We start from the raw sequence: 13,820 nt of genomic DNA, 5'->3' as shown, positions 1-13,820 counted from the left end.
AGAATACAGTTTATTAATTACTTAAAAATAAATAAATCAGTGATCAAAATAATCATGCGTTGCAGCTTTGTTCATTATAGCTTGTAGTATTCAACATTGTACATATTATGTTACTAAGAGTAGGGTGTGTGTGTGTGTGTGTGTGTGTGCGCGCCTGCAGGCAAGTGGTGGCTTGGCACCGGCCGTACTGTGTGGATCTGGAGGAGAGCACTTTCGCTCATCTGCGCTCGTTCCTGGAGAGATATTGCGATGGCATCAATAACAAAGTCCCTCCGCTGCCCTTCCCTTCCTCCAAGTAAAGAAACCACTTTTAATAAGTAATAAACACTGTGTAAAGGGAGGGTGTGGTTTTGAAGATTCTGGGAAAATACAGAGCGATAAGGGGATGTGATGTGATGAAGTTAAGTTAGTATTGTCATCCTAAAGTTGATTATTTTTCTCTAACCACATTTGGTTTATTTCTCTTCTAAAAAGCACACCTCACACTTATTTTCTGTTTGTAGTTACTTTAGTTACTTTGGAGATGCAGTGATGTATCGGCCCGTTATGGGAATATGGCAGGTTTCAGCTTGACATGTGATCAGTTAATCAGCCTTGAATTTAACCGGTTCTGGATGGTTAGGTAACTGCCATCTCTCAAATTTATCGATCTCCCTTATTCTAACAATGCCTGTAATGGTGCTTTTCCTTTTTTTTATTTTAATTAATTTTTTTTTAAAAAACATCATAAAAGTTATTAAATAGTCCATCTTTTATTATTTACATATAATTGAATTGCATGACATTAAAGTAAAAAAAGGTTTTATGCATACCATCAGCAAATCAAAGTTGTCAGCTTTTTAAACAAAAAAAAGAAAATTGCAAACACAGTTATGTGGTTTTATTCATTTACTTATTTTTGCAAAATAGATATCAAAAAACAAATATTACATTTAATGCTGGAAGATGTGAGTTCCAACTTCCAACGACTCGTGTGAGTTTGTAGGACCCCATAGGAAACAGAAAACCAAAAAAGACAGGAATAACTTGAAGGTGTGTTGCTTTTGGATTTGTCTGCTTGCATGTACTTGATTTTTTTCCATAAACAAGTCTTTGATAAAAGTACATTATTTGTACTTGCTCATCCTAATGTTCCTCATCTGAAACAAAGTGCTTACTGTATATAATCTTCTCTCCTCAGTGGGCTGCTAGTTTCACTGCCTTATGATCACAAGGAAAACGTTAAAATGATGTTCTTGTAAGCTGCAGGCGTGTACGTGTACATACTAGAGCTGAGCCATTAAATTATTACCCCCCCTTTAAAAAAACAAAACAAAACATGCTTTTGTCATTCGACTTAATTTAATCAAGTTGAAGGGTTATTTTTCAGTTTAGTCACTGAAGTTACAAGTTACTGAAATAGCTGAATTCTTTGACAATGTTTAACAGGTTTTGAAAAAAACACAGCTTTCACTTTGCACAAAAGTACTTCTGCAACATGAGAGCAATGTGAGAACAGTGTGAGATTATCGCTGGCAAGAACCCTTCACTGCAGAAAAGTTTGTCCTTTTTTTTCTTTTCTTTTCCTTTTTTTTAGGCCAGTGTTGTATAATGTTCAGGAATTTCGCACTTAAACAAAACTTTTGCTAACATCAATCATGGAAAATGCATATTCCGAAAAGTGAGAAGAAGGCTTTTAAGGTCACGTGGCCTACGTGGAAACACTTAAAACTGTTTTTTTTTTTTTTTCACTTCACTTTTAATACTTTTGTTCCAGCATTAATTCATTCATTCATTTTTTTTATTAGGTTGTGTTTGATCCTCAGACTTGATCAGTGTTTAGATAAACATAAAACTTGTGTTAGGATTTTGTGTGTGTTTTTTGGTGAAATAATAGTTTAAACAACTATTAAAACAACGACACAAATTACACAGCATTTCAGTGTTTTTTAGATAGTTGTTTAAGAAAATTAAAAATCTGTAAGAAATATAATACATTTTAGCGCTTTAAAAATTTTTTTATGTTCCTCTTATGATTCAGAGCTTTAGTGTGAATTGGTGATGGCGAAATACCAGGGACCTCCTGATATTGTTTTATCATGATACAATTTGTATTGTGATTCTATTAACATCACGGTTTTATAAATATTCCGAATCAACATAAATTCTTTGTTATAATTCTAAACAAATTTAGCAAATAATTTGCTCACACAGGATGATGTTCTGCCTGCTGTTGTGTAAATAGTTCAGAGCATCGCCTGTAGGTCACCTAAAACACCAAAGTATCTCATCACATAATAGATTTTCTCTAGTGTGCATAACAAAACCCTTAAAAAGCTTTTGAAATAATAACTCCACTGAGATATCCTTCTCTGATATAAACCATGATACTCTTAAGACAGCAGGTTGGGTGACCTCTTTCTTGCTGTTTCCTTTCATTAATAAGACAAAAACACAGAGTTTGTTATGGACGTTACTGAGAAACCACATTTTGTTAACTCCTTCAAACAGTTCTGTTGTAGAATTAATGGCGGTACCTGTGATATCTCAGGTAAATGTGTTGTGATCTTATTTATCATGATATCATTGTTATATCATGAGCCCTGGTGATTACTTTTACTGGCTACAGTTGTCTGATGTTTGCTTCGACTCTGTCTGTGCCACAGAGAGCACCATAACTTCCTGAAGCTGTGCCTGAAGCTCTTATCCAATCACCTGGCTCTGGCGTTGGCAGGGGGCGTGGCCACCAGCATCCTAGGACGGCAGGCTCGGCCTCTTCGTAACTTGTTGTTTCGATTGATGGACGCCTCGGTGCCTGATGAGATTCAGGAGGTGTGTGTGTCTGTTTCTGCATTTCTGTTTTGATAGATTTTGTTGCCTTTTTATATCGAAGTAAGTGTGTGTGTGTTTTTCAGGCGGTCATTGAGACGCTGTCCGTAGGTGCTACCATGTTGCTGCCACCTCTGAGGGAAAGAATGGAGCTTTTGCACTCACTTCTTCCTCAAGGACCTGACCGCTGGGAGAGCCTCTCTAAAGGACAGGTGAGGTGTGCGTGCATGTGTGTGTGTGTGTGTGCGCGTGCGCATGTTAACATGTGTCTCTGCATTCCAGAGGATGCAGTTGGACATAATTCTGACCAGTCTCCAGGATCACACCCACGTGGCATCTCTGCTGGGCTACAGCTCTCCTCCGGATGTGTCCGAGTCCCTCACGCTGTCCTCAGACCCCACACACACACCGGACACACACCCTGACACACACCTCGCCGAGATCCTCATGAAGACTCTACTCAGGAACCTGGGCTTCTACACGGTGAGTCAGGTGAAGCTTTATACACTCATACTGCATCTGTTGAGTCTTTGCTTCGTATATTAAGTGTGTGTGTGTGTGTGTGTACTCAGGATCAGGCGTTTGGGGAGCTGGAGAAGAACAGTGATAAGCATTTACAGGGAACATCTTCATCTGATAACAGTCAGCCTGCTCACCTCCACGAGCTCCTTTGCTCTCTACAGAAACAACTGCTGGCCTTCTGTCACATGAACCCAGTCACAGAGGTAAACACACACACACACACACACACACACACCACACAGACACTGTTACAAATGTACATTCTGATTGCCTGAACTGATGGATTGTGTGTGTGTGTGTGTGTGTGTGTGTAAGCAGGACTCCAGCAGTGTTGCTCTTCTCCATAAACACCTGCAGCTTTTGCTGCCTCATGCCACAGACATTTTCACTCGTTCAGCTGTGCTTCTGAAGGAGAGTTCAGGAAATGGAAGCGTTTGTGAGAAACTGAGAGGTAAGTCAGTGGTTTACACACACACACACTTTTTCTCTTCCACACACTGTTCTCTTAAAAAAATGGTATGCAAATCTTGATTTGTTCCACAATACTTTAACACGTGTCTCTTGTAGACGTGATGTACGTGTCTGCGGCGGGGAGCATGCTGTGTCAGATCATGACGTCGTTGCTGCTGTTGCCCGTCTGGGTGGCTCGCCCGCTCCTGAGTTTCCTGTTGGACCTCCTGCCACCGTTAGACCGCCTCAACAGGCTCCTGCCGGCTGCCGTGCCACTCGAGGACCAGGAGCTGCAGTGGCCTGTGCAGGGTAAAACATGAAGAATTTCCCAATAAATATATTTATGTCCTTTTATTAATACATTTTTATAGTCTTTGGATCAGCCTGTTGAATGTCTGTGTGTCTGTGACGGACGCAGGAACCTCGGAGCCGGGGGAGCAAGGGTGTGTGTCCGGGTCTGCACACTCCTGGGTGTGGCTCATGGATCTGGAGCGCACGGTGGCTTTGCTGATTGGCCGATGTTTAGGGGGAATGCTGCAAGGCTCCGCCCCCTCATTGGAGGAACAGCAGACAGCGTACTGGCTGAAAACCCCCGTGTTCGGCAACGGTCTAGAGACCGACATACCACAGCTAGGTACACACACACACACACACACACACAGAGAAATATACAAATAAAGAGACAAACATGCAAATAGGTAGACCGTTTATGCATAAGTCATTAACGCTTTGTAAAATTACGGATATTATTATATATGTGTGTGTGTGTGTGTGTTAAAGATTCGTGTATCAGTGCGCTCCTGGAGGCGGCTCTGTGTGGGAATGAGGAGAAGAAGCCATTCGACTGCGCACTGCGAGCTGACATGAGCGTGTTAGTGGACCTGGCCCTCGGCTCCACTAAAGAGCCCACATACAGCCTGTGGACCAACATGCTGGACTACGCCATCAGCAAGGGTATGTCTCTCTCTCTCTCTCTCTCTCTTATATATATACACACACACACACACACACACACATCATCCTGATCGCTTCAAACTGTTAATAATAATGAGGTAAAAAAGAGAACCCTGCGTTGTTGTTTGTGTGTGTGTAGACTGGGACAGTGCTACGCTGAATAACGAAGCTTTATTGGACATCGTGTCTCGCTTTGTTCTGGCTACGCTATTGAAACACACCGGGCTGCTGGGTCACGCCTGTGGAGGGGGCAGGTAACACACACGCACACACTCACTTACTCACTCACAGCCTCTTCTAACTTTAACACAAATCAAACAGATGAAATTAAACAACTTAAATGAGTGTGTGATGTATATTTATTGGACTTCTAAGCTGACTGTAGTTTGTCCCTGCGTTGGTGTGTCAGGTACCAGCCATGTAAGCTGTTGGCTGAAGTGTACCGGAATGTGTATAAGGTGCGGAATCGCTTACTGGCCTGCAAGAACATGGAGTTGATCCAAACTCATTCGCCGTCCAGAGAGCGCAGAGTAAACACCACATACACGCGCGTGCACACACACACACGCACACACTTTATCCAGATGCTTGGATGTTACAGAGGTGTTTATATGTAAAAGCATGTGTGTGTTTGTGTGTGAGCGCAGATCTCAGAGAATGTGGACTCTGTGGAAATGGACCCTCAGGAGCACGCTTTCACTCGCACCATCGACGAGGAGGCAGAACTGGAGGAACGAGCCGAACGAGAGAGGGAGCGAGAGGAGAACCACCAGGAGCAGGACGATGAGGAGGAGAGGGAGCATGAGGTCATGACCGCAGGAAGTGAGTATACACACATAAACACACACACACACACACACACACACACACATCTCTCACAATAAGACCCCGACCTATGTAAAATACAATGATTATTATTTATTTTTTAAAAAACCCTGCTTCATCTATTTGTGTGCAGAAATTTTCCAGTGTTTTCTCTCGGCCCGGGACGTGGTGCGAAGTCGTGAGCGAACTCGCACAAGCAGCGTCGGGGTCCCAGACGAGTCTGTTCAACCAGGCCAGGAGCGCAGAAATAGCGCCCCCTTACAGGACAGGCAAGACCTCTACACCACCTCCTGCAACGGCATCATCCATCGCTGCGCCATGCTGCTAATGGCCGTCAGTCCCACGCTCACACACACCACCAATGAGCAGCCGGCACTGAGTGTCGCCATTCAGGACAACGGCGGACTCATGACCAGGTAAACCCTCCTCTGTATCTTTTTGGGAAACACTGGTGGTCTTTTTCTTTTTCCGTTTTGTAATTGAGCTTTAGTTTGACAACTAGATTAAATATCCGAACATTTTATTATCTATATTTAGATAGGTAGTTAGAGCTAGTAAAACATAACCAATGTGTCCTTCTTTGTTTATTTTAGTCCTGCGTGTATCTGTGATTAAAGGTTTAACTTTTAATCACAAAAGATTTTCTGACATTTTTGGAAAGGGTTTTGTGTGTGTGTGTGGGTGTGTGAGACACCTGTATGAATGCATAGATGTGGGTCAGACATTAATACTGGTGTTTGTGTGTGTGTGTGTTTAGGAGCGAGAGTTTGTCTGCCGAGAGTCGTTCCACACAGAGTGGCCCGAGTTACAGACTCACTAAATCCAGAAGCGAGTCTGATCTCTCCCAGCCTGAGTCTGATGAAGAAGGATACTCACTGGTCAGTACACCTTCTTAGCGTACTTATCATGTTGTGTGTGTGTGTGTGTGTGTAAGTTAAGCTGAGGAAACATTTTTGTGACCTGTTACAGAGTGGAAAAAGGAATGTTGACCTGGATTTGGCTTTCACGCATAAAAAGAGAGGTTAGTCACTTTGTTTAATTTGGTGTGTTGAATTTGTTAAATTTATATGTTTAAGTGTTTCTTAAACATCCTGTTTTTATTAAAGGTAATCTGCTTCTTCTCTTGTCCATCTGGCTATAATGAGCAATGAACAAATCTGAAACACCTGTTTTTAAACATCTCTTGCACACACTGCTTATTTCTTTTCCCTTTGCAAAGTTAGACATCCCACTTATCTTAAGTCTTCATTCCAGTTCAGACTAATTCTTCAAGTTTCTATTATATAGAGCTTTTAACAGTGAACATAATCCTAAAGCAAGCGTATAGAAATAAAAATCCTGTATATTAATTTTTATGAGTCTAAATTAACAAAAATTAGACACTGCAGTGCACCAGATACCAATATTGAAAATAATAAACAACATTTTCAGTGTGTTAGTGAATGTATAAAATGTCTAAAGTCTGGTTTCTATGAATCCGTCCTGGAGCACGATGATAGAAAATGGCTGCCCTGATGGTGAATAATCCTAATTTTGAAAAATCCTCAATAAAACAGTTCACTCTTCAATACACAGGTTCACTGGTTTTTGGCCACATGATAGCAGCGTGGAGAAAGGGGACAGATTTAGTCAAGTGGATTGGTATGCTTTACATTGTGTATTCATGTCAAAGTTGTCTGAGACTAACTTTGTCAGACTTGAGAACAAATTCAACTTACAAACGTTCTCCCGGAATGGAACTCGTTTGTAAGACTACCTGTATAGCTTTACCAGTTTCCTTCCTAATGAGTTAGCTGGAGGTATTATGAATATGTTCTTGCCATGATAATACGCTCATTTAGAGACACCTGCGTTTCATCATACACTTTTGTGTTTGGTTTCTTATTTACTCATACCTGTTATAACCCCCCCCCCCTTGAAATAAATATTTCTTCTAATCACATGTTCCACTTTTGTCCCTGTCAGATTTTGCACACAGCACTCCGGACTCTGCCGACTGGTTCGGTCGGCGATCGGGTCACCAGCGTTTGTACAGCTCCCCTCAGTCTTACGAGGAGTCTGACTTGGACCTGAGCTGCACACTGCACATCCACACACTCATCGACAACATCGTCAGCTTCATCAGTGGCGATGTGGGGACCACGCCCGGGTTCAAGGAACCAGAGGAGAGCATGTCGACTAGTCCTCAGGCTATGGTTATAGCCATGGAGCAGCAGCAGGGCAGAGCGGAGGTTCGGGACTTTTATTCGCAACTTTTTCTAAGGCAGCTGCAAATAAATTAATCTACAAATAAAATCATTATGAATTTAGAAAACATAGTTCTGTCAATTCCTTAAATCTGCTTAGTTGATTATAATAAATGTACTTAAAACATATCAAGTTTTTCTGGTGTAAGATATTTATTTAACGTTAATAAAAGGAGTCTCCAGTGTGAGAGATGTAACTTTATATGTGTTGTTAACAAACTGCTGTAGTATACGAGGAATAAAGCACTTGCAGACATGCTCACTTATGGAAAATAATAAACTTTTTTGTGTATGTTTGGGTAGCTGCGATTAGATGCCCTGCATCAGATTGTGGTTTTAATCGCTGGGATGGAGGAGAAAAGCAGCCAGGCTGGAGCAAAGGGTGTGGTCGGGCGTGGTCCTGCTGCCTTTCATTCCGGCTCCTTATTGACGTCTGTCAGACTGCAGTTCTTGGCCGGATGCTTTGGCCTTGGCGCTTGTAACGGAGGACTGAAGGGTGAGAGCGTCCAGCTGCACCATTACCAGGTGTGTGTTCACTCTTAATAAACAAGCAGTTAGAAGATTATCTTTTGGTTCTTTAGTTTGAAGCAGATGTGCTGGTTTAATCCAGATGTGCTAATTTGAGGAGATATTGGAATGTACATGAACAAAACTGTATATACTGTAAATGTATATATAACAATACTTTATAAAGCTTCCATTTTTCATCTTTTGTTCTCATAAGCTACACTCGTCTTGAAAGGCTTTCCACCGGATTATTTTTGTTTGTTTTTAAAGGACGGTATTCGAGCTGCTAAAAAGCGATTACAGATGGACATTCAGACAGCGGTGCACAAAATCTACCAGCAGCTTTCCATCACACTGGAGAAAGCTCTTCAGTCTAACAAGCACCATATAGGTAATGTACAGACGCGTGTTGGATATAATTCACACACACGCACACATGGTGTGTACTGAGTGGTCGTGTGTTCTTGTGCACACAGAGGCCCAGCAGCGGCTGCTGTTAGTCACCGTGTTTGCTCTCAGTGTGCGCTACCAGCCCGTGGACGTTTCGTTGGCCATCTCCAGCGGTCTGTTAGACGTGCTCTCTCAGCTGTGTGGTAAGGAAACCCTGCTGGGACACACTCTCCACCTCCTGCACAAACCTCAAGATGGCGCCGGTGAGGTCGGCTGCCGTCACGACTGCTCCGACCACCTTTTCTTTGTTTTTGTTCTTTAAGTTAGTTTACAGCGTTTTAAAACCGGCAAAATTACCACCATGGGGTACATTAGTTATGATAGAGACACTCTTGTTTCTATTGGTATACAATGTACTCACAATTCGACGTTTTTAACTCCGGATCCGAGCTGGCCGAGTGAGATCCTGAGGGACAACAAAGGACGCGACGCGAAGCGGCGGCCCCGAGGAAAACGAGCCGGCGTCAGGAACAGGCTGAGAGCCCGTGCACACCGCACACCTCTGCCTAGCATCCTGCTCGCCAACGTCCAGTCACTGGAAAACAAGCTCGATGACCTCAGGGCCAGGATAAAGTTCCAGAGAGACATTCGGGACTGCAATCTCCTCTGCTTCACCGAGACATGGCTGAACCCAGCGGTGCCGGACCACGCCATTCAGCCGGCCGAGTTCTTCTCGGTTCACCGCATGGACAGGACGCGGGACTCGGGGAAGTCAAGGGGAGGCGGCGTGTGTTTAATGGTGAACAGCAGCTGGTGCAACAGCGCGAGCGTTGTTCCTCTCACACGCTCCTGCACACCAAACCTGGAACTACTGTCCATCATGTGTCGTCCTTTTTACCTTCCTCGGGAGTTTACATCGGTCATAATCAGCGCCGTTTATATTTCACCACAAGCGGACACGGACACTGCCTTATGCGAGCTGCATGAGGCACTCACACAGCAACAAACACAACACCGGGACGCTGCGCTTATTGTGGCGGGGGACTTTAATAGTGCCAACCTCAAACGCGCAGCGCCAAACTTTTATCAGCATATCACCTGCCCCACCAGGGGCGAAAGGACACTGGACCACTGCTACACAACGGTCAAGGACGGCTACAAGGCACAATCTTGTCCACCGTTTGGTAAATCCGACCACGCCGCTATCTTCCTCATGCCAAAATACAAACAAAGGCTGAAACAGGAAGTTCCGGTTCAGAGGGAGGTCGCGCGCTGGACGGACCAATCGGTGGCCGCGTTACAGGACGCACTCGATGACGCAGACTGGGACATGTTCAGAAACAGCTCCGATGGTGACGTCAGCGTGTTTACGGAAGCGGTTGTGGGATTCATCGGGAAATTAGCGGACGATACCGTAGAAAAAAAGACTATTAAAACGTTTCCCAACCAGAAGCCGTGGGTGGATAAAACCATCCGCGACGCTCTGAGATCTCGCACCGCTGCCTACAACACGGGACTCGCGTCGGGGGACATGGAACCGTACAAGGCTGCGTCATACAGCGTCCGGAAGGCGGTGAAAGAGGCGAAGCAGCGCTACGGGAGGAAACTAGAGTCACAGCTCCAACAGAGTGACTCTAGGAGCCTGTGGCAGGGATTGAGAACAATAACGGATTATAAAGCACCAACATCCGGTATGATAAACGCAGACGTGACTCTGGCAGATGAGCTCAACACTTTCTATGCTCGCTTCGAGGCTGCAGCTAAGGACGCTAGCGATGCTAATGCTAGCGGCGCTAACGGCTGCAGACAGGAAGTCACTGCCAGCACCGGAAGCGCGTTCATCATCACCGAGCATGACGTGAGGAGAGCCTTCAAGAGAGTGAACACCAGGAAAGCAGCAGGACCAGACGGCATCTCAGGCCGTCTCCTCAGAGCCTGCGCAGACCAGCTAGCACCTGTGTTCACTGAGATATTCAACATCTCTTTATCTCAGTCGGTGATCCCCACATGCTTCAAAGAGTCCATCATTGTTCCTGTCCCAAAGAAACCTCATCCTGCTTCACTCAATGACTATCGCCCTGTAGCCCTCACTTCAGTAGTGATGAAGTGCTTTGAACGCCTGGTCAGAGACTTCATCATCTCTTCACTACCAGACACACTCGACCCACTACAGTTCGCTTATCGTCCAAACCGTTCCACGGACGATGCAATCTCACATCTCCTCCACACATCTCTCACTCACCTGGACACTCGGAGGGGGAATTATGTGAAAATGCTCTTCATCGACTACAGTTCTGCATTTAATACCATAATTCCCTCCACACTTACCACCAAGCTGGAGCACCTGGGACTCAGCTCATCTATGTGTCAGTGGATCTCCAACTTCCTAACTGGCAGACCACAGGCAGTAAGGATGGGCGGACATGTCTCAGCCCCTCTCACTCTCAGCACTGGAGCCCCCCAGGGTTGTGTTCTGAGCCCCCTGCTGTACTCTCTGTACACCCACGACTGCGTGGCCACTACCAGCTCCACCACCATCATCAAGTTCGCTGACGACACTGTTGTGGTGGGCCTGATCACGAACAATGATGAGACGGCCTACCTGGAGGAGGTTGGAAATCTGGAGAACTGGTGCCAGAGGAACAATCTCCTCCTGAACGTCAGTAAGACAAAGGAGCTGATAGTGGACTTTAGTACAAAGCAGGTGAGGAACTACCAGACCCCCGTCATCAACAGGAGCCCAGTGGAGAGAGTGGACAGCTTCAGATACCTCGGTGTTCACATCACGCAGGACCTGGCATGGTCCTGTCACATCAACACCGTGGTAAAAAAGGCCCGGCAGCGTCTCTACCACCTCAGACGCTTGAGAGACTTTAGACTGCCCTCCAAGGTGCTCAGGAATTTCTACTCCTGCACCATCGAGAGCATCCTGACGGGAAATATCACGACCTGGTTCGGGAACAGCACCATGCAGGACAGACGAGCTCTACAGAGGGTGGTGCGATCAGCTGAGCGCATCATCCGCATCGAGCTCCCTGACCTGCACTCGATCTACAACAAGCGGTGCTTGACCAAGGCCAGGAAGATCGTGAAGGACCTCAGCCACCCCAATAACGGACTGTTTACTCTGTTGCGGTCTGGGAAGCGATTCCGCTCCTTGAAGGCCAACACAGAGAGACTGAGGAGGAGCTTTTTCCCGCAGGCGATAAGGTCTCTCAACCACAACCACACCACTATGCAGAACTACACAATATTTTCATAATTGGTCAAATCCATCAATCTTCTTACATCCATGAACACTATGGACAATTACACGCTCACCTACCTTCATATATACACTACATGTCGTACGTTACATCCTGGACCATTGCACAAAGACACTTTAATAACTTTGCACACCTACCTTCACAACTACACTACATTTTACAGTTTTACGTTTACATCCTGGACCAGTGCACAAAGTCACTTTAATAACCTCTGCACTAAGACACTTTGTTCCATGCATATTTGCACACACCGTAAAGTATATTTCAATTTGCACAGTATATTTCTATTTTGTACATCCTATTTCTATTTTTATTTTTAGTTCTATTTTTTCATAGCACATTTCTATTTTTATTTTTAGTTCTATTTTTCCTAGTTTAATTTAATTTTGTAATTTAATTTCTATCGTATTTCTTTTATTCATATTTATTTCTTATTCGTAAAATTTAACTCTCTTCTAGGGTCAATGGCAGTCGTATAATACATTTCACTACATTTCGTACTGTGTATGTTTGTGTATGTGACAAATAAAATTTGAATTTGAATTTGAATTTGAATTTGAAACCTGCTGGCTCGCAGCTCAGCACAGCCCTCAAAGTGGCCAGCACCCGACTGCTGCAGATCCTCGCCATCAGCACTGGGTAAAACAAAAAAGGCACTACATGAACTGATATTCACCAGCACCACAATGTTTATAGGCAGAAGTTACCAAATACCCCCAAATTATTATGTTGTATATTTTTTCTAGGCAGCAAATCCATGTTCTATTATAAACATAGCTCAATTCATTTTTTTGTATTTTTATATAGCACATTTAACAATGGTCACTGTTGCAAAGCAACTTTACCCGAGATGGCAATAGGAAGAAACCAGACTCAACAGGGAACCCAGCAGGGATTGATCTGTAGTCATACTGTGTTAGGAGGCTGGAAGTTCAGTATAACAAGAGATGTGTTTAGCTTAATACAGAGTCCGGTTTTGTTACCGGAGGGTCAGGGACAGAATTTTTGTTGAAAATTTTTGTTTATTTAAAAAAAATATCAGGTTATTTTTTCCAGCTGAAATACAGTTAACAGTCTTTAAATGCAAAATAGCTACTTACCCAGCACACACTATTTATCTGGTACATTCTGACTGTATCTTAAAATTACTAAAAGTGTTATCCTGCTTCATAGTGCAATACAAGATATTGTTAGCCATGTTAGCCTCACAGTACGGCTATATTCAACAAGCTAACTTAATAGACATGCTGTAAATTAACTTTAGAATAGAAACATCTTCAAGATCTAAAGTGGAGTCACAGACCAGTGAAATTTATTAATCTGGAATATCCAGAAGACGGTCAATCAAATCAAGAGTCTTCAGTAGGTTTAAAGGACATAAGAGTTGAGTTTAAAAATAACATGGGAACTGTTATAGGAAAGAAGTTAGGGCTAGAGCTTAATAGCACACAGTGCAAAGGTGTGAGATTTCAGACACAGCTCTGTCCATGTGTCTTGCTGAACATCAGAAGTTCTTAGTATCAGGATGGAGAAAAAAAAATGCACATACCTTATTAATCTAAACTGGCTTGGCAGAATGTAAATAAAAATCTAAATAAAATCATTACTAATTAAATAAACCTAGTCTGTGTCCTAAAGCTTTCAGATTGATATGTTTTTTTTTTTTTTTCGATATAAAGTTTAATCAGTAGCCTGTAATTTATGTTTATTAGACAAACTCAAAGTTGCTTATGTGGCAATCCTGCTATTCAAATTTAAAGGGGCAGGAGTAACTAAATAGTTTAAGCCTCAGAACAGAAGGTCAGGGGTTCAAGTTTCCACTCCACTGCCACAAGCTGTCCCTAAGCAGGGC

The 13,820-nt window shown here is 43.6% G+C and overlaps 1 protein-coding gene across 1 annotated transcript in view; it reads left to right on the top strand.

Moving 5' to 3' along the window:
• Nucleotides 1-13,820, top strand: part of herc1 (HECT and RLD domain containing E3 ubiquitin protein ligase family member 1) — a 54,215-nt gene that overhangs the window by 9,383 nt on the left and 31,012 nt on the right. The window contains exons 11-30 of the mRNA XM_053513840.1: nt 161-295; nt 2,646-2,811; nt 2,895-3,020; nt 3,091-3,291; nt 3,381-3,533; nt 3,649-3,781; nt 3,898-4,089; nt 4,199-4,414; nt 4,561-4,734; nt 4,874-4,988; nt 5,144-5,264; nt 5,382-5,556; nt 5,693-5,975; nt 6,317-6,437; nt 6,529-6,580; nt 7,525-7,790; nt 8,109-8,330; nt 8,583-8,703; nt 8,789-8,946; nt 12,528-12,607. Coding sequence (XP_053369815.1) covers nt 161-295; nt 2,646-2,811; nt 2,895-3,020; nt 3,091-3,291; nt 3,381-3,533; nt 3,649-3,781; nt 3,898-4,089; nt 4,199-4,414; nt 4,561-4,734; nt 4,874-4,988; nt 5,144-5,264; nt 5,382-5,556; nt 5,693-5,975; nt 6,317-6,437; nt 6,529-6,580; nt 7,525-7,790; nt 8,109-8,330; nt 8,583-8,703; nt 8,789-8,946; nt 12,528-12,607 — 3,210 coding nt within the window. The remainder of the gene's footprint in view (nt 1-160; nt 296-2,645; nt 2,812-2,894; nt 3,021-3,090; nt 3,292-3,380; nt 3,534-3,648; nt 3,782-3,897; nt 4,090-4,198; nt 4,415-4,560; nt 4,735-4,873; nt 4,989-5,143; nt 5,265-5,381; nt 5,557-5,692; nt 5,976-6,316; nt 6,438-6,528; nt 6,581-7,524; nt 7,791-8,108; nt 8,331-8,582; nt 8,704-8,788; nt 8,947-12,527; nt 12,608-13,820) is intronic.

Source organism: Clarias gariepinus, chromosome 15, assembly GCF_024256425.1.
Source record: "Clarias gariepinus isolate MV-2021 ecotype Netherlands chromosome 15, CGAR_prim_01v2, whole genome shotgun sequence".
Classification (NCBI taxonomy): Eukaryota; Metazoa; Chordata; class Actinopteri; order Siluriformes; family Clariidae; genus Clarias; species Clarias gariepinus.
The sequence above is the reverse complement of the archived record's forward strand: the minus strand, read 5'-3'. Positions and strand labels throughout refer to the sequence as shown.